This window comes from Limulus polyphemus, unplaced genomic scaffold (genome assembly GCF_000517525.1).
Source record: "Limulus polyphemus unplaced genomic scaffold, Limulus_polyphemus-2.1.2 Scaffold1043, whole genome shotgun sequence".
NCBI classification, from domain to species: domain Eukaryota; kingdom Metazoa; phylum Arthropoda; class Merostomata; order Xiphosura; family Limulidae; genus Limulus; species Limulus polyphemus.
Window position 1 is genome coordinate 20,838 of NW_013666653.1, and position 21,021 is coordinate 41,858.

Here is a 21,021-nt window from a genome sequence, read left to right on the forward strand (position 1 = left end):
GATGTAATACTGATGAAGACAGAAAAAAATAATAATAAAATTTGGAAAACAATTAAAAACATTTTTTTAACAACTTAATGAACACAAGTAACAATGGTATAATGAAGTAACATTTTTCTCTATTTCCACACAACTATTAAACTAATAAAACTTATTGAATTTCCTCTTACAAACTAGGCATTACTGAAAAAGTATATTTTTTCAAGTTTTCTGACTTTGTTAGCTAAACTCACCTTTTTTTTTGATTCCATGTTTATAGTGTACTATTAAGACATCATAGAAAGTAACTTAAACTTTCAAATTTAATCTGTTTTATGCCACAGTTTAACATATATCCAGCCTTGGAGTTTGATTTTGTAAATGTTGAGTCATAACTTCAAGAAAATATAGAAATATTTCCATAATTAATAAACATATTTATTACTTATGCATGTATTTAGGACTGAGCAAGTACTTGTCAGTTTAGCTAAATTGCAAAATTCCAAAACTTTTCTTAGAAATTCCAAAACTGTCAGTTTATAAATACATGGGAACAAATATATTTATGTTGGTTTTAAAAGGTGCTGCTGAATATCATTGTATATATTTTTTGGCTTTGTATTTTTAATATATTTATGAAAATTGCTTAGAAAGATAACTGCATAATAGAATACAGTTGATATATTAAAAAAAAAGCAAAGCCATAGAAATCAGAAATTTCATTTATGAAACAGCACCTTACAACTAGGGAATAATGCCAGATCACATTTATAACTAAAATCTGAATTTCTATACACAAAGATGCCAAACAGACAGTAGGTACTCTGACAACTTAATTTAGTCCTTTGTTAACAGAAATTCCAAATTTAGCTATAATGACCCATTTAACATTTAGAAACACTATTAGACTTTACATTTATATCTAACATTCAAACTAAAAGATTTTCACTAACAAAAATGTTGAGAAACCACATTTATATCTTTGAATTACTTGCTATAGTAGCTACTATAATTACAGATAGAGCCAAACTATCAATGTTCAGGAGACCTGAATATTAAACTTATATTTTATTTTTAAAAAGTAATATTCAGGCATATAATTAAATGATTTTAGAAAACTTCACATACAACTTACAACATGCTAGTTAATTTCAATATGGTTAAATGTTCACAAAAAAGCTTTCTTTATACATTTCACAACAGACCACACAGTTGTCAAAATTTTATATTTTTCATTCCTCACTTTCGCAATACCTCAATCAAATGAGCAGGAAAATCTAGAAAGTGACTGATAGATGAAAGATGGCAACAGTATTGGGGGAATTCTTTTAATCTGGAAAAAAAAGGGAAAATTAAATTAATATACATAGTAGGAAACAACATATATTAATATATAATCACCCCCCTAGGAATTTCAAAGTCTCAGCATTTTCTAAATTGAAAAGTTCATCTAATAATTGCAATATTCTCTTGTCAAAATGTTTGTCACCTGGTGGGCTAGTGGTAAGTTTACACTTACAATGCTAAAAACAAAGTTTAATTCTCCTCAGTGGATAGAGTGCAGATAGCCCATTGTGTAGTTTTGAAAGATGAAAATAATAATATTTTAAGCTGTTTTAACCAATTTGACCAGGAATATAACAGTCAAAATCCTACCAATATTTACAGCCTAAAATTGTATTCATTTTAAACGACTGAGTTTGAGTAATAAATGCACTTGCAGCTTTCACAAAATGTTGGATAATGTTTCAAACATGAAAAAAATATTTTTTGTTAATCTACAAAATTGATACTTAAAAGTTCTAATGGAAAAACAAAGGGAAAATCTGTTTATTAAAAGTGACAGGTTTAGTGTGATGTTAAAGTATTCAAAACTTTATTTCCCATATAACAAATAAGAGGATATAAAATTAGTTCATTTTAAAACAAAGACACTACCAGAGATATATAATGAAAACCAGTACCTCAAAAAGATACTACCATAGAAAAATGGAAGAACAAAAATATACCCATTTCCTTCAACAATTGTTAAATTTTCATTAAAACACTCAATTATTTCCCCCGAGTTATTGTTTTGAAGGTACAAGCATATTTCAGTATAAACTGTACTTATTGTTCATTATCAACAGATTTAAGTCAGAGAAGTGAATTTTGCATGGCGATAAGGGCAGTTATAAACTAATCTGTTAAACATTTTATTAATGTTCATTTGTAAACTTAAAGAAAAATACCAATCTATTAAGTTTTTCTACAATCTTAATTTTGAAAATATAGGCAATGTAAAAGATTTCTGTTGAAAATATTTTATTTTTACACCAAATATGACCAGGACCATAATTATCACAATGGAAAATGAAAGAACTCTTAGCCATCAATGATCTGAAATGCTAGTAGTGCTAAAATAGAATTAGGCTTATACTTCAATATTAGTCTTTCATTGGTACAAAATACCAAAATGTTTACCAAGAAATACAAAATGATATGCAATGTTGAAATTTTATTTAAAAGTCACTATTATTAACACTAGATCTACATGTTATTGGGGTTTAAACTATCAGTGAATGTAACAGCCTATTAATATTTATTCTATTTTAGAAAATAATGCGCACATTCTTAAAACCCCACATTTTCAGAATTCTTTATAGTTGCATAACAAATTGCTACTACTTCAATAATAAGTAAAGAACTGGGTTTTGAAATGCTTTCCAAGGAACTCAGACAAGTTTAATACGGACTAATTACCTTGAAAAATACAAATGTTCTTTTTTTTTTTTATGCTGAAATCTCCTAGTGGTGAAAACTAATCCGAATTGTAATACTAGAATTTTAAACATTAGCTGTAAGATTTTGCTTGATTTCAAAATAATTCATAAATGCCGGAATGCAAGTAAAAATTTAATTATTATAAAGGTATTCTTTAATATCACACATTAGAAACAAAGCTAGAACCCTAAATAAATACAAACCTTCTTTTACACCTGTCAAGAGCTATTATTCCAAAGTAATACATCTTGTTTCCATAAGGATTTTTGAGTGCATCAAATATGCAGCGTAATATCAAGCCCAAGAACACGTAACTTGAAAAAAAGAAAAAAAGGAAATACTATAACATTTAAAACTAAACTGAAGAAATTACAAAACAACTTTAGTTTTTCACAATTAATGTTAAGAATGTATCTGGTGTACATTTTTACCAAGCTGGGCTAATGCAAGCTAGTGTTTAATTTATATCTTATATAATTTGATATCCAGTATAAACAAATATCTTTCATGTTACAATACAGCCACCACCATGTAAGACATGTGCCAGGATACACAGAATACTCTGCAAAGTACCAAGTCACCAAGTATAAATACAGTCACATACCATGGTGGCAGATTAGTGTCAAAGTGTTTGTAAAATGTTAGTATATCATTACTTTAATTTGTTAATTTGTAGAATAAAATATTATAAACTACTTGAAGTGTGGAGGACCAATACTTGAATGAATTTATTTTAGAATTACAATAGAAATTCACTTATAAATCTGGTGTGTACGAGATCACTCAACACATCGGAAACTAAACACTAACATAAAATAATTCAAATAATCTAGTGTAAAGGTGTCAAAACTTCCCTTGTTAGGATTGTGAAAAAGTACCAAGCATTATGTTTTGCAATAAATTCTCCAGTTTAAATTCATCCTGTGCAGACAGAAACAATTATCAAAACCATTTCTTTGGCTATAAAGTGCTCTTCAAGAAAATGCTAACACTAAGCCTTACATCATGAAGTCCAAAGCTTGACACTTTATTTGTTTAAAGTACACAAGTAAGGGAATTCTTGTTTTTTAATTTATTCAAGAAATTTTGAAGTGATGGAAGATGCTGCACTTACTTTTTAATAAGTCTACAGAAGCTTAATTAATTCCTAACTGTTATAGAAGTGTTGACTTTAATCTGAACTTTAAGTATGAGATCTACATGAATGTGTGAAGTTTCTGCATATCTATAAAAGTTCTTAAACATATCAAAATATCTAAAATAAATGTAAGGATTATGGAAGCAACATATTAATCTGCAAGCCAATGTGCCACTTCTAATAGGATTAGTGATCCCTGCTTTGAAGTTGATATATTCATGTCTGATGAAGTATCAATATTGTTTTGGTTGTTCTGCCCACAACCCAAATTTTAACCTAACATCTTTTGGATTGGAAGGTGATTTTATAGGATACAACAAGCTTCCAAAGGAAAAATAAACTAATTCAGGGAGTCAAGTGACTTTTGTTGATGAAAATTTAGGAAATAATAATAATAAAAAATAGGAATTCAAAGTCAGAAATATAGGGAAATAGAGAAGGTACATTTACAAGTTTTAAACAAGATTATGAATAAAAAAAATGTTTGCATCCTCCTCCACTCACCATCAACTTATAATTAATAATTATCTTTACCATCTCAAACAATTACTAGATGTATTTATGACAACAAAAATTTAACAATGGAAATACAATGAATGTAGTATTGAAAAATAAGCCCCTTTTTTTAGACTTTATATATTAAACTTAAATAATGGATAGTTATATCATAATCATCTTAAACAATGATTGAATGTGATAAAGCCTTCAAGAGAAGTAAAGTGAATGTTTCATTTAAAAATGATACACAACACTATTTACACCATCTTGAACAATGCTTAGATGTGGAAGACTGTTTCAATAGATTCAAATGTAACAATAGAAATAAAATTTAGTGGCACTGAAAGAGTTCTTTTGGGGACTTGATATGCTAAACTTACATAATGGGTAGTGATAATGTAATAATATCAAATAATGACAAAGGAATAAAAATTGTCTACAACAGTCACAAGCAAATCAATGACTGTTACATTAATGAATAAATATTTCTGGGACTGGAACAAAGATACATAGTCTGATTTTACTTTCTTGGGATTGGATGATTGATTGTATAACAGTCTCCTTTTAGAAGATGAACTAGACTCTGCATTTCTTCCATCCTATGCTGATGAAGAACTAAATATATATTTTCTTTTGTTTCCTTCATATAGATATCAATTTATTACCATTGGTTGTTTTGCACAGCTTCTCCAGTAGCTGTCCCTGTTGTTGTTCAACACTCCTTTGACTTTCACATATTTCGTTCATTTCTTTTCATAAGCTTTCTTTTTTTGCTGTGGCTACCACACCCACTCCCTTCATATCATTGTTTGCTACTGCTTCTTTCAGCTTGCTGTCTCCGTCTTTAAATGAATTTCATTTACTTCCTCAACCACTCTCTCAAGAAGGGAATAGAGTTTGTTCTTAATTTCATTCTCAATTTCTAACCTCTTGGTTTCAAGCTGTCATTTTTCTCTCTCTCTCTCTCTCTTTCCTCCCTTTTTTAGGATTTCCTTCCTCCAGTCTTTTTTTTATAGTTGCTATAAGCCATTATAATCCATCTTAACATTTCCCCATCAAGTGAAATTTTATGTCCTTGACGGTTCTTACAGCATTCACAATTTTCTCCTCAATGGCAATTCTGTCTTTGATGACAACATTTATATTAAAAACTTTTCTACATCTGCATTTCCCTGTGGTAATATTGATACTTTCTTGTTAAGGAGAGGAAGAAATCCACATTTTAAATTTCCATTGTCAAGATTTTTCAAAAAGTCTTGCCCGCAAGAAATGATCCACCCTTTCCCTAATTCTAAATCATCTTCTGTTTGTTAAACTTTCCACTCATCTGTAATGTTAATTATAATACACTCTTCAAGCATCACTTGTCTAGATAAACCCTCCATATCTATGACAGAACCTTGAACAAATCTTTTCACTGTTGACAAACTATTTAGTGCTTTGATTATCTTGTTTTCAGAAGGAAGCATAGTGATCAGGTACTTTGATACCATAGTGTAGAATGACTGTATTTCTTTGTGCTGGGTCTCTATCTTAGAAAGCTTCTGTGTTGCTTTCCCACAGACAATGTCTTCATCATCTAGCTGGTTTTTAATGCCAATATCTAGATTGTTAAGGTCTTCTAGTGCTATGCCATTAACAATACTTGCTTTGACAAACTGTCTCAGAATGGTGCAAACCAACATTGTTATTCGACTTTATAGCAGGTGAATCATAGGTTTATCAATTTGGAACACTTTGACAAAATCTTCGAACAGAGGGATAACTGACAACATAAAGAACAATTTGATTTTCATGTCTGGTCACCTTATTGCTTCCCTTATCCCTTTGAAGTTGATACTCTTTGGCATTGTCTTTGGGTCCCTTATGGCTAGTCCAATGCTCAGCCAATGAACCTACGTGTGCTTTAAAAAACTTCTTCTGGAAAGTCAAGATGTCTTTGTAATCCTACCTTTTACTAGATGAGATCACGAATAGTTGAAATAAATCTATCAAGTGTTCTGTTTCCCAACCATGTTCTTTTATGCCCTTGCTAAAGACACTGTATGAAGATTACATTTATCTACATTAACAAGGCCATTCCATTCTGAATCAGCAGCTTTGACTAGCTTGGAAACTTCTCTAAAGATTGTCTTGTTAACATGTGGTACATTGCTAGCCAATGCAACTAGGGATTCCAATGGCGGCATGCAATCATCCTGTAATGTTTTCATCTTATGCTTGGCAACAGATTTTCCAACTGCATGAGGGAAGAACAATTACTTTCAATATATGCAGACTTCATCATGGGTTGGGGGACCAGTTCCTTACAAAGAGATTCATTTGTTTCGTTACTTATGGCAGAGTTGTTTCATCACACTGAAAGGGGGGGGGGATTTGAATTTCAAACTTCATATATCAAAACAGAAGTGAAAGCTGGATCCAAACCATCTGATAATAGGTAAGATAGCTTTGGTCTGCTCATACTGAAATTGTCTGCTATTGAACACTTGAATATTGCTCTGAAAGCTTCAGCAATACCATCACTAGCTCTAAAATTTATGTTAGACAATGCACATTTTGCTTTCTGACCTGCAAAACTGCGTATTTGCACTTTCCTTTGAAGTACCAGTGGTTAGTTGACTTGAATGAGAGGTTTGTTTGAATTGGTGAAGGAAGGGATTTGTTGTTTTTTTTTAATGATGGGATCCTAATGTATGTTGAAGAATTTGTTTTAAGTCCATTATTGTCACAAATAAGATACAAGATACTTCCTTTGACACACCACGACTTTAATTCATGTCCATTTCCACCCACCTCAGACAATCACCTCTCGTTAAACTTAGTTTTGTCTCCTGGCATAATTAACAATTAGCAAACTCTTACCTAAAATAAATATTGAAATGTTTGATTACCATGAAAATTTTCTAAAACACCTCAGCTGTTGGATATTTTAACATATTTTCAACATTTCTTTGAAAAACATTTAAATTGGGGTGCTCTAGTTAACATTTACCCAACAAATATTCTGAATGTTCCTTCCTTAAAAACTACAAGTTTTGTTATTACCAGAATAGTATTTAATACTGAATTTCCCCATGCTGATGAATTTATCAGAATCATGTTTAGTTTTTCTACCAAAAAAAGACAAAAAAAAACAGTCCATCAAGAAGCAATAACAATTGTTTTTTTTTTTTATCTGAATGGATCCAGGTAGTATATCCAACAACTGCTGTTGTTAGTGGCTGAGCAGGGGTACCATACCAGAAAATAAATACAAATATATTAAGGAAAAGTGCAAAAATAATCTTAAAATACAATTTTATAATATTTTTTTTTGCAAAATGTTTATATTAAGTTTGTCACTTTTCTTTCAATATTTGTATTTATTGCTTATCCAATTTCTGAAACTTAGGAATAAATAGGGAAATATAGGAGTACTTGATGCTCTAGAAAGTGCAACAACAACCTGTCTTAAACTGAGAACAAGCCTTGTAGAAGTAAAAGTTAACACTACAAGTATTGTACTTCTAAATATATTTGGGCACTGAATTTACCGAACTGTAGTGACGAATATATCTTTTAGCATATCATTTTAGAATGGAAATTAAATTTCCATTTACTTCTAAATGTTTGGATATATCTAGAAAAACAATATTAATATATTGGTTGAATAAACTACAAACATGTTTTTAAACAGATTACATCAAAAGGAAAGACAGGGTGAATTCTAAACTGCTTATCCAAACATTAGATGAAATATAATTAGTTTTAATTTTAGAGAGAAGGAAAAAAATACAAGTAAATAGATGAAAAGAATATAATAAAATAAAAAACAGTCACAAAACAAATATCTAACACTAAGGTACAAATCATATGGGGGGGGGGGTCATTATGTAATGTGCTTTGTGAATTTTGGAGGTGCCAGCAGAAGTAAGACCCAAACTGCATTGAGGGTACACCATTTTCTAAACTTAACCTCAATTTCATGAGCCTCATGCTAAAAAAGGAGCATAGGTGAGTGCTAAAGCCTACAACATCCCACATCTCTACCACCTTTTGCTATCTGTAACCAGAAGTGGGATGGTGGTTGCTCACAGAAAAGAAACTAAGTGAGAAAAAGAGTACTATACATCAACAGGAGAGGCAGAAAAACTGTCACTGAAGTTAGCATCCAGCCCCCAATACGATATTCGAAAATAAATACCAACACGTTAAAGTACTATCATACTAAGCCCAGCTCTTTGCTATTAAATATAGCTCCCATTCTCCACCCATCCATGCTAATATCTGGAACTTCCCCAGTAATGCCTCTTCAATAGTCCTAAAGAGATCTACATAGTAGCAAGTCTTACATAGGAAAGATGATACAACTATGTTTATTACCTCATAATTACTATCATCCAAAAATGCTTTTTACAAATATAAATGATTTTCTATTAAAGAAAATAAACAAACAATTTGAATAAACACTTGTTTTAAAACTAATTTATTCCAAGTTATGACAAGTATTTTTCAACAATTTGTCATATTTGAAATATTTTCATATTATTTCACTTTTGTAATTCCTAGTGACCTGAAGAGAATAGATGAAAAATACAGAAACAAAATGCACAGATTTTCAATACATGCATAAATTTGTGTGTCGAAAAACTATAGACATCGAGTCACACCTGAATTAAGAACTCATCCAAACAAAACCATTTACCTTCAGAATGGATGTTTTACACATTCTTAATAAAAACTAGATTTTAGAAAGTACTCTGACCTTTTATGCCTATTTTAGTTCATCTACAATTCAGATTTGAGTAGTCGTGTCCAAATGAAAAGTTCAAGCAATAACACGAGATATATATACTATCTAAAAATAAGCAGTTGACTACAAACAGATTAGAAACATCCAAAAGTACCAAAATATTACATTTCTCATGTCGTTTGTTAAAAGCAGAGCTTTAGCTGGTACTTCAAAGGTTAGAAATAATGTTGGGTAGAAACAGAGCTATATAATATGAAATAAGTAAGCTAACTGAATTAATTTTATTGTTAAGATAATAAATAAAAGTAATCTTCATCACTACAGATCTCCAAGTCCAATGATGAAAAGTCTGTTTATAAATACATTTTGCCAGTTGTCTAAACACTGAATGACTAACATGATAATATGGTTTTAGGTCATTCTAAAATTAAGAGAAATTTAACGCTGTTTGGTTCAAAGAGCTTACGTTACAAGGCCTTGTTCAACAATGCCTCCAAAGATTTCTGCAGTTATCAAAAGTTCTTGGTCAGAGTGTTGATGTAAAAAGTGGTACACCTCAAACAACTTTCGTAGCATACAGTTGAACATGTCCTGTAATTTTGATAAAGATTTATTTATTTATTCATTTATTTTATCATCAATATACATTTTAGAAGTAGAAAAAAAAGCAAGTAATTATGCTTCTAATGCACAATAAAAAAAAAAAAAAATACACGAATCTTCTAGCAAAAAATATATTTGTGTAAAATGAACAAAACCATCCAAGAGTAAATTTATTTCATAGTAAATAGCAATAGCCTCTGATTCTTAAGATCCTTCTTATTAAGGAGGAGGACAGAGGAAAGCATCCATCAACAAACTAGACAGAAAATTAGGACTACTGCAATAAAAGCTTGCGCATTGTTAAAATTATCTTAAGTATCACCAAAAATTAATATAGCTTAAGTGAACCAGTAGTACTGAAAAAAAAAAAGTGTGTGTGTGTGTGTGTGTGTGTGTGTGTGTGTGTGTGTGTGTGTGTGTGTGTGTGTGTGTGTGTGTGTGTGTGTGTGTGTGTAGTGGAATGTCTCTTATACAACAATTGTTTATTTTGATTTCATATCAGAATTAGTAAATATGTATATGTTTGACAAATGTTTCAAAGGCTTTTTCTTGACTTTACTTGTAGATCCATTTTAAAAATTAGCTTCTTTCAAATTTATAGGTAGTGATATTAATTAAATTTTTCTCTATTAAAATCATTATTCACACACAAACTTTGTAGAAGTTTTGTAAAAAACTTTCTCCTTTAAGATCATCATTGTTTATTTTAAATACTACAGTAACTATACTTTATTGAATGAGAGTTCTTTAAAAGCAATCTGAATCTACCAAGTCATTAATAAATATGACCTTGATCGTAATGCCTTTAAAAACACTAATTACTTTACTTGTTAACCAGCAAGCATTGTATTACATATTTAGGAATGAATGCAATAACAATTCCATATGAAGACTACTGAAGTTTTCTTTAATTTTCAAACACTTTTTGATAGGAATTTTTTTTAAATTAAAAAGCTAAACAGAGGACAAATACTCAATGTACTTGTTTTTCCTCTTTAGAATAATTATAGTTAAGAAAAGGAAAAACAAAATTGCATACTTTATTGTTAACCATTTAATTCTCTTTCAAATAACACTGAATACCTGCAATCTTAGTTAAAGTATGTAACTATTCTAAAGGTGGAAAATTAAACACAGCTTTTATGCTTTATGTTGGAGAAAAACAAAACAGAGCACCATAATACAGTATTGTAAGCACTGAAATACTATCACATTTCCCAGTCTTTTACAAGACTTTCCATAACTGCTTTATTTTATTGGTAATAAAAAGAATTGAATGTTCACAATGAATTTGCAATAAACAGTTGATTTAAGTGCTTCTTGATACCATTATTGAAGACAATTTATTCTGGTTACATATCATAGTTATAAAATAATGGCTACCGCTATAATCTGTTTTATATCCCCCCCTCTAAAAAATTATCTGATGTGCACCATTTTATAATTTCTTATTTATACTTTCTTACCCTTTCCCTTTTAATAGGAGACTCTTGGAACTTCCTCAACATCTGCAAAACTTCATCAATCAATATAGGTGGGTGAGAAGAATGCCTATATATTCTTTTAAAGTAGCCATTAGCTTCATCTTCTACTTCTTTGGACATATGCATGTTCACCTCTGATAATATAGTTGATATATCATCTAAACACAAATCACATTCAAAAATCAGTGTCATCCAACTGTAAACATTACACCAAACACTTTCCAATAACACACAGTTTGGACAGGAACAGTGGCTACCTCTGACCTATACCAAAGTGTCAAATGTCTTTACAGATATTTCAAAGTTAACATTTTCTTGCAATGAAAATTTATTTTCTGATAAGTACTTACCTCCTAACACACAAACCTATCTCCATCTCCCATCTGCCCCCTAAGCATTGCTAGAAAGTTTTAATGCTCAGTGCACTAGTCTATACACCACACAAATTTTGTGTCACTCTTGAAAATGTATATAGCATGTTACCACACTCCACCAATAGTATTGCACCACCTATGTTGGTGCAACTAGTTCCATTTGATTTTACTGCTCAATCTTCACTTCGAGAACTGGCAAGATCTACAATGAATAACACCAGCAGTGAAGAGGAAGGGTAGGAGTGTGTGAGAGGAGGTAAGTACCTTTCAGAAATATAGGCTTAATACCTCCTCTCACAAAATGCTAGAATCCCATATTAAAAAGGTGGAGGGGCTGGTGTAGACACCCAAGACTGAAACCAAGTGGAAAGCAACTGCCTAGAAATAACTGGTGTGCTCAGAAATGAAACCAGATCACACATGCAAGGCACTGCACTACTCCTGGAGCAGATATGGTCTTCTCCATGTAAGAAGGAAATGCACTTCACACAGATGAAAAAAAGGTTGTGCACAAGTTTGATTTGTTCCGAGAGGTGCAATACATAGTAAGTTTGAAAAGTTCCCAATTGCACCAACTAGATAGAAAAACAGCTACCCCTCGTAGGTGAAGAGCCACTCTATGAAACAAAAACTCTAAGCAAACTCGATACTCACATGAGGAGAAATGGCAAGTCAAGGAACAGTTTGCTAAAAGGTAATGATAGAGAAAAACATCTAGCCATGGCCAGATAGCTACCAAACCTCAACTGAACAGACGAGGTTCCACAACCCATTCTCAACGCCAACCTCAACCGTCAGTAAAGAGAGTGACATATGTCAAACAATTGGAAAAAGGAAGTTAGCATTCGATCAAAATCAAACTCCTAATACCACCATAAGAGCAAGAAGTACAACAAACAGAACCCAGCATTACGGGGTCATGTCATTGCCTCAACTCAACCATAAGTACAGGCAATGCCTGTAACTAGAATTAAGAGCAGAAATTATAACTCACCCAACAATAAATGCAGAGAAGATGCATCCTGCACCCAGAATTACAAGAATGGTGTGGAACATTTGCTGAACTCTAGAAACAGTATGTACGTCTTGTTGGTGGTATTACGAGGCAAATTTCCCCAAACTCCACCATAGGAGCAGGAAAGGAAACCTCCTGAAACTGGAATTAACAAAAAGGGGGCCTCTACTGCCTTCAACCATGGGAGCACAGTAGTGTCATCCTGAGCCAAGTATTACAAGGAGGATTCCACATAGGCTAGTCCTGCTCCAAACAACATTCTGTGCACCTGGGAATAAGTATCGGTGGGAAAGGGAAGGAGGAACCCAGCTTTGCCCTCTTCTCACTGAGTGGATAAATGAGTGGTTGTTTTGTAAGGTAAATTTCTACTTTACATTCAGGAGGAAGCCTCCTTGGTCCACTACCCTAATGACTGGGAACTGGTAAGGACTCTCATGCTCCACTTTGGGGAGGGGGGGGGGCAAATGCAATTGGACATACAGAGGAACATCACACTGGAGAAAGTGCAACGGGTTTCCATTATTCCCTATTTTGAGAAGCAGACTGTTGACAATTTATGCAATCAAAGGGTGGCAGGGATGGGAAGAAATCCCATTTTGCTTCACTCATGATAGTACACGAGTGATGGTCTACCACAGAGTTAAACTTGAAGATACCTAGAGACATAATTATATACCACTAGGCATGCTACTAGTGGTCTTGTGGAATACCCAATCTCTATGATGAGCATTATAGCACTAGTAGTTTATAGAGGGAGTGTGAGTGAAAGCACACCTGATTCAGCAACACTCGCCACAGAATGGGATCCTATGACTAGCGGTAAAAGACGATCCCTGTAAAGAAAACATGAAATGTTATGAAAAGACATACAAGTCAAAGGTGAAAGGAGGGGTTTAGAATCACCACAGGAGGGAGACAATATCCACCTTAAAAAGATACATCCAGATAGTGCAGATAATGAGACACAAGGGAATTGTGACTAGTCTACATTCTAGCCTGAATGATTTCTTCTAATGGATAGCAATAATGAGCAGTCAAATACATGGTGATATGACAACTTTGATATGGTGAAAGGTTGAGGAGATGACAACTTTCCATGGATAAGTCTGAATAGGCCAGCCTGAGAAGTTAATGAACCCAACCATTTAGTGTGACAGAGGATAGATCATGGCAAACAGAAGGGTTTCAGGGAATAAAAGGTCAAGAACATGAAACTAAAGGAGGCAGTAAATGCCACACAACACCTTAAGAAGCAAACTTAACAAAGAAGCTGATCAGGTTCAGAATGAGAGTACAGATAGGAGATGGAAGGTAAAGAAATGGGTGTGAAAACCAAATGGCTTTCCCAGGCAACAGAAGTCTTAGGGAGGAAGGACCAATATGTATATAGGATGACATAAGAGGAACCTTAAAGGATTCTGGTAACATTAATAGCATAAATATGCAATTGATGCTATCTGCGAGATAAGAGGAAAAGAAACATGTAATATACCACATACCTGATTAACCAGCTGTTAAAAATATATTAAACAATTGAGTGCAAACATATTAAAAAAAAAGGTGTTTGAAATGTTACCAAAGTACAATCTTAAACACCAAACAATGCTATGCCAATTGAGAAAGTGAGGATTTCATGGGAAGATCAGAGGGAGCTAGCTGTGCAAATATAGGTATTGGTGGAGTGTGGTCACATGCTATATACATGTTCAAAGTGGTGCAAAATTTGTGGGGTGTATAGACTAGTGTACTGAGCATTAAAACATGCTTAGGGGGAGATAGAGATAGGTTCAAGTAAGTGAGAAGAGGTAAGATTGTATCAGAATGTTCATTACATCTATTTTAACCTATTAGCACTAGCTACATTTTAAGCTAATCTGTAAATCAGCATAAATGATTCAATCAAATATTCTATGTAATTCAGCAGTATTCTGTCAATCAAAATGTTAGAGATATGTATAGATTCTTAGTTTTCACATTTTTTTTTTTTTTTTTTTTTTTATGTACAATGCACGAGTGAAAATATTTTAACTGTCTTGAAACTTGCATCCTAAAGGCACTAAGACTTAACTTGTGAACAAAGTGCAAGTTTAACTGGAAACACATTTCACATAATACATGCAAGTTCATAAAGACTACAAACGTTTTTCATTTTATCAAATGTCTAAAAGATATACAATTCTGAGTATATAATTTTTCTCTAGTTTTATTTTGAAACAAGTTTTTTCATATCTCGTGAAAAGCGGTTTTGTAGCATTAATTATATTGAAATAATTTCTAAGCTGTAGAAATCCCAATGGAATTTAAATCAAACTTCATTTTTTTTAACACTTAAACAACTAAAAAACAAATTTGTGGTGAACAACAGGAAACTTATTTTAATGAAGTAACAGAAAGTAGGCACTATTTTATATTTAAGATAGAGAATAATTCAGTTCATTTAATAGGTAATGTTAATGCATCAAAATAATGGTATCAAAATGGGAACACACTAACTGTTGAATACCTGCATTACACATTTGCAGCTTAAGCAAGTTTTTGTGCATTCAAACTGGAGAAATGTTTAGCCAAATTGACTGCAAGTTATTGAAACATTTGGTACCTCAATTACTTACAAACTTGAGTATAGTCTTGTATATATTAATATTAGTACAAGAAGAAGAGTGACAAGTCCCTGATATCTATTCGTTCATCTATATCAAAAGAGTGTACATACGAAATTCTTATTAGCAAGTCTTTATGTATACTTACCTTGTCTCAAATGATCAACAGTAGGTGGAACATATCCAGTCACTGGTGGGGCCAAACTAATAGCAGGCGATATAACCATACCTATATGGTTGTTAAGGCTTTGGTTAGATTCAATAAAGTTTTCAATGATAGAAATAATATTCTGATACATACAAAATTGTTTTAAGTTAATGCTTAAGTCTAACATGAGTAATTTCCTAAAAGGTTTTAGTTATCTTTAAAAAATCTGAAATATTGATGAAATATTTAAATATAACAGAAAAACAAGAAATAACTGAATAATAAACTACCTTTTTCTTCATTTCAGCTGTTATTCAATAAACTATAACACAACTTACAATTTAAAAAGCTTGAATATTGCCACAGTCAACGACCACTTTTGAGCTTTCTTCATACTATAAAGTTACCAGGGTAATGATTATACTTGTTTTAATACTCAAGTAACAATCAATATTTGATATAGATTCAAAATCTTGGAATTCCAATGCTACGTTCTGCAAGTTTAATTAGCTTAAGTCTACTTCCAAAAGTAACAACAAAATTTACAAAGAATGAGACATTATTGGTGCGACTATAATAATAACAATAATTATAAAAAGATATAAAACAATTGCCCCTTATTTGATGAATAAGAAATTAATTTCAAGTTTCATCCCATCCCATGTTGAAAAAAAAATCAGGGTTTTATATCAAATGCAATAATTATTACTTACTATTAACAAGGTTCGTACACTTTCCATTACATCAAATTCCATGACTTTTCCAGGACTTTAGTAAAAGTTGAGGAACAGACAATTGAGACTTACAAAGGCAGCATAGGGCAAATAAATACAAAAACGTTAAGAGGCTGGACATTAAACAAAAACTAAATTTTGTCTCCTTTTTCAATTTTCTTGTTTTAAGTTAGATTAACAGCATTCTATAAATATCTGAAACATGTGATCATGATATGTTACAATCACAGAGTAGTGGACATTTCACCATTTAGTTTCCATGGCAATGACCTTATATAATGATGTCTGTCATGGAAATTGGCCATTAAACCTCTAATGATCACAGGAATAACACTTAGTTGAAAATCCAGCTAATTATGCCAAAAACTGCTTAGCATTAGGTATTGCATTTTTCAAGCATTGTATCTCATGAAAACAAGATAGACCTGTATTCACATTAGTTTTGAAGCAAACACAGCCTCTTCAATTTCCCATTTATTCAAAGTTAAGTTTCTTTCTGATTTTGTTATGACAAACCCAGAGCATTTTTAATGCTAACACTTATTCTCTAATTTTAATATCTCATGCTGGGGAAAGTTTCAGTTAATATGTTCTTTCATATTGCTAATCCAGTGGAAAACACTTGTGCTGGATCTTTGTTTGGGTCTATTACTACAAACTCTGGTTACTGTGTTCATTTCAATCTGTTTAACATGTCAAATCTAAATTATAAGATGAAATAAAAATATACAGTAATTAAACTACAGTCATTGTTACACTAAACTGTCTTGTATCTCATTTTGTTTCTAATTGACTTCAAATATGCAACCTACTGATATTTTGAGTAGAGATTAAATATGATGTTTTCTGCAGAATTTTTAACAACCAACCATTTTTATCTAGTTATCTAATTAAAATGAACGAAATACATTAATAATATAATATACTTCATGTAATATGTCAGTGTGAGTGGGGTTAAAATTATATCCAATGACTTTTCCAAAACCAAGGAATATAAATTACACATTTCTCAGGATTTTGAATATTTCATTTTCAATGACATTTGAGGTTTATAAGTAGTTGTGAAAATTCTATATTAAAATACTTATGATGTGTATAATCTATGGAAAAGTTTGCATTATATCAAATACACAAACAAAGACATACTTCTTGAAGATGTGAAATTATGTTGCAAAGTATGGAGTACACACACTTATTCATCTAGTTTCATTTTTAGTTTGGATAATGGAATTTACTTACCAATACTTGAACCAAATTGTCCAGGCAGTCCAGGTAATTGTCCAGGCAGACCAGGTAATTGAGACTGAAAGGATGGTATGATGCTAGAAAAAGGATTCTGACTTAGAGATGGTCCAGTTTGAACAACTGGATTTGCAACTTGGAGAAGCTTTACAGGAGAACCTGGAGTTGGTTGTGGAAACGAACTTAAGCCAGCACTGAAGGGATAATCTGGAGCACTACTGCTGGCAAAATTGGTGACATCTCCCACATACAGATTACCCATTGATGTATTAAGACCACCTAAGCTATCAAACTGTATCAAAAAGTAGAAAAGTTAATTACTTAATACAGAAAAATCTTGGAATATTTCTAGAATATTCAGATTTTTAATTCATTCAAATTCATTTATAAACTATGCTTTAAAAAATTGCAACTCTGTACAGAATAAGTAAAAAACATGTTCTTCCCTAGCATCACATTATAAAATCAGTGTTTGTTTTTTGGCTCCATGTTTTAAACCTTAAATTAAGAAAATATACTCAGCTACTTACCGATATTAAAGTTAATACCTGATAACATCCAGTAACAAAACAAAGTTGCATAGTATTAAATATCAAAGTATGAAAAAGACAGAATTTAGCTTTTTTTTTAATCTCTTTTTTTATTAAACAAATATTGATTTAAGGAAATGGGTATTATAATATTTTCACTACATATTATAGTAATTATAAAAAATAATTTAGTTTTCCTCACACAAATGTACTAGCAAAAGAGCAGCTTACAGGATTAGCTGATTCTCCCATAGTTGCAGCCAAGAAAACTGGTTGTGGGTCATGAGGGGTATTTAGTACACCAGTAGGAGGATGACTAAGTTTGCTCAATAATGCATAGTACTTCTTCGTAATTGCTAAGACTGCCTCCATGAGTTCTTTGGAAATGCTAATGAAAATAATCAAGTGATCATAAATATATAAAAAAAAAACAAAAAAAAACTCACTTTGAGAGTCAAGTACATAATTCAATACATGAATAATAACTAAAGGATAATAGTAGTTTTAATGTTTATTATTCCAAAGCTTCTATTGCTGGTGACAATGTGAGTATGGCCATTAGCAAAACATTTGTGTATGAAGTAATGCTATTAAATTTATCGTAAAGAAAGAAAATTACAACTGGAATTTTCAACCTGAATGGCACTTTCTGTGAACTTCTGTTAAATAACCAACTCAGACTTACAGGGTTCATGTATAGCCAGCCTTAATTTTGAACTACTAACCAGAGGAAAAGGTGCTAGCAAGCAGCAACTGTCATCATAAGAGTTTTGTCCAGCTATCTAAACTGAATAATATGACTGAAAGTGTGGGGTATATTCTACAGAATAATATCTCAAGGCCCAAAACCTACAATCCGATACACTAAACTCTAAATCATGCCTTACTCCAAAATACAGAGATTGTTAATCAAATATGAAATGTGTAAATTATTTATCACGAGTATAAGAAAAAAAAAGTTGCATTGAAACCTTATCATTGTTTGTCAGCTACCAATGGCAGATTTCCAACTAAGGAAACTTTGCACACACTCTATTAAGCTCATTATCTGGGTAAATACTGACAGAAAAAGTGCCAAAATTATGCTATATTTTATTTTACAAACCTTGGCAACATAAGCTTTCTTTATAAATAAAACAGTATTCTTTTGGAAGCCAGTGCATTTAATATTCAAATGTGTCTTTTTGGTTCCTAATTTCTGCTGTTGCATCACTAGCACACCAAGCCAACAAGAAAAATTCCTGTAGACATTCTCTCTTCTTCATTTTATGGTGATTATCTCAACTTATTTAAGCCTAGATTTTCCTATTCCATCTAAAATTTGTTAACATGAGGTTCCATTCCATTTACATTTAGCTAAACCTAAGTTTTACATTTCTATATCCTAGCTACAATCTGTTAACATGAGGTTTCATATTTGCAAAGTAATGTAAAAGTTCGAAGTTTTTATGACTTAAATACTGCTGCAATATTATTAACAGGAGTACCTTATAAACTGATTAAACTCTAGAACTATCAACAGGGTAGTAATTAGTACAAGGTCTTTAATATGAGAGTATATATCAAATTAAATCCCAGAAAGTTTATTTGGTTAATCACTTTCAGAATATACATTTTTGCAATATTATACATTTGAACACTATTCTGAGACAAAGTCACTAAACTTTGATTTTATTATAAATCTTATTAATTCATACTTTTAACTACAAACCTTTCAAAATATAAAACTTATCACAAATATTGCAATAAAAATTACACATCAAAATAGAAAAATAAGTACACAAAGGTTTGGTACCAAAAATATGTTTATGAGAGATAACTGTTTTATACATTTTTGATTTTCAACAACAGCTCTTGCTTTCAATGGGATCAGGACATTTTGTTACTGAACAAATCGTTACAGACACATTACTAGGACAACTTGTAATAGGTGCACTCTTGTTACATCATTTTTGTGACATGGTAGTTTTTGTTATGAATAGTGATTTTTGCAAGAGGTTAATAGATCATAAATTGTACAATTATTTGGGGACCATTCAAAAGTTACATAATGCTATGGGGGTAATATGGTGTCTAAACCTGTATTACGATGTGTTACAGAGGGGGTAATGGGGGTGGTGGTGGTGTCATGAACAGTGTTACATAAAACACGTTATAGTGAACCTGATTTAGGTTTACAAAAATATTTATTGTAATTTAACATACTTTTATTGAAATTTGAAGCACCTTTAATAATTTAAAATTTGCAAACATAATATATGTATCATTTTGCATAATAACTTGAGTCAGATTTTACATGTCTACTAATGTATGTACTTGATCATTATAAAGTAGTATATTAATATCTATTGGAGAGGAAATACTTTACTTCTAAGTAAATCTAGTAACAATTAATCAATCACAAAAAAAACTTGTAACAAACCTATCATAATGACGTGACGGTAAGTTGGATGTCATAATTAAATAGTTTTTTTTATAACTAAAGTCTATGTCACAAGCTGTCCATAACGAAATATCCCAAACTCCTTTCAATTACTTCCATCTGAAGATCAAATCATTTATCCAAAATTAAGGTGGCATACAAAAAAGAAAGTACACAAGATACTATATGCATGGAGATATCTTTAAACAAAAGTAATGAGTTAAAAGAACAAGCTCATATAAGGCTATATTACCCAGGAAAATTTTGCAGGCACGTCAACATCGTAATTATGATTTCTGGTGAAGGATGTGCAAGATTTGAAGTCTTATCTTCTTTCACTAATTCTCCCATCATCTTTGGACAATGTCTCTTTAAGAAACTAACACAAGCTTGAATAAAACGCTCCTGTTGCAGTGAAGGGAAATTGAAGAATTCATTAAATAAATTTTGCAGCTGAATAATATGTTACACACTTCATTTCTAAACAATTTTAACTATAACCACTTAAATACAAGAGATTTATATACAAGATTATTACATAACTCTCTCACTGTTGTATGCAAATATATGTTCCCCTCTCTAGAACACTGCCATGTCTTCAGAATTTTGTGTCAAAATGTAGAAAGGATATTCCTCTTCATACTTCCCAAAGTTGACCAGTTAAGTAATATGATATTAAAACATTTTTTTTTTTTTTTTATATCTAAAACATGCATACCAAGCATTCTTAGGATGAAAAAAGTAACAACTATACTT

At 31.5% G+C, this 21,021-nt stretch overlaps 1 protein-coding gene across 1 annotated transcript in view; it reads right to left on the reverse strand.

The window, feature by feature from the left end:
* LOC106461843 (CCR4-NOT transcription complex subunit 1-like) overlaps nt 1-21,021 on the reverse strand; it is a gene marked incomplete at its 3' end in the record, with an annotated part of 54,932 nt that overhangs the window by 13,425 nt on the left and 20,486 nt on the right. Inside the window, exons 13-20 of the mRNA XM_013921704.1 lie at nt 20,519-20,670; nt 18,075-18,231; nt 17,311-17,605; nt 15,338-15,418; nt 11,183-11,358; nt 9,580-9,704; nt 2,946-3,056; nt 1,234-1,312 (exon numbers count right to left, since the gene is read on the reverse strand). Coding sequence (XP_013777158.1) covers nt 1,234-1,312; nt 2,946-3,056; nt 9,580-9,704; nt 11,183-11,358; nt 15,338-15,418; nt 17,311-17,605; nt 18,075-18,231; nt 20,519-20,670 — 1,176 coding nt within the window. The remainder of the gene's footprint in view (nt 1-1,233; nt 1,313-2,945; nt 3,057-9,579; nt 9,705-11,182; nt 11,359-15,337; nt 15,419-17,310; nt 17,606-18,074; nt 18,232-20,518; nt 20,671-21,021) is intronic.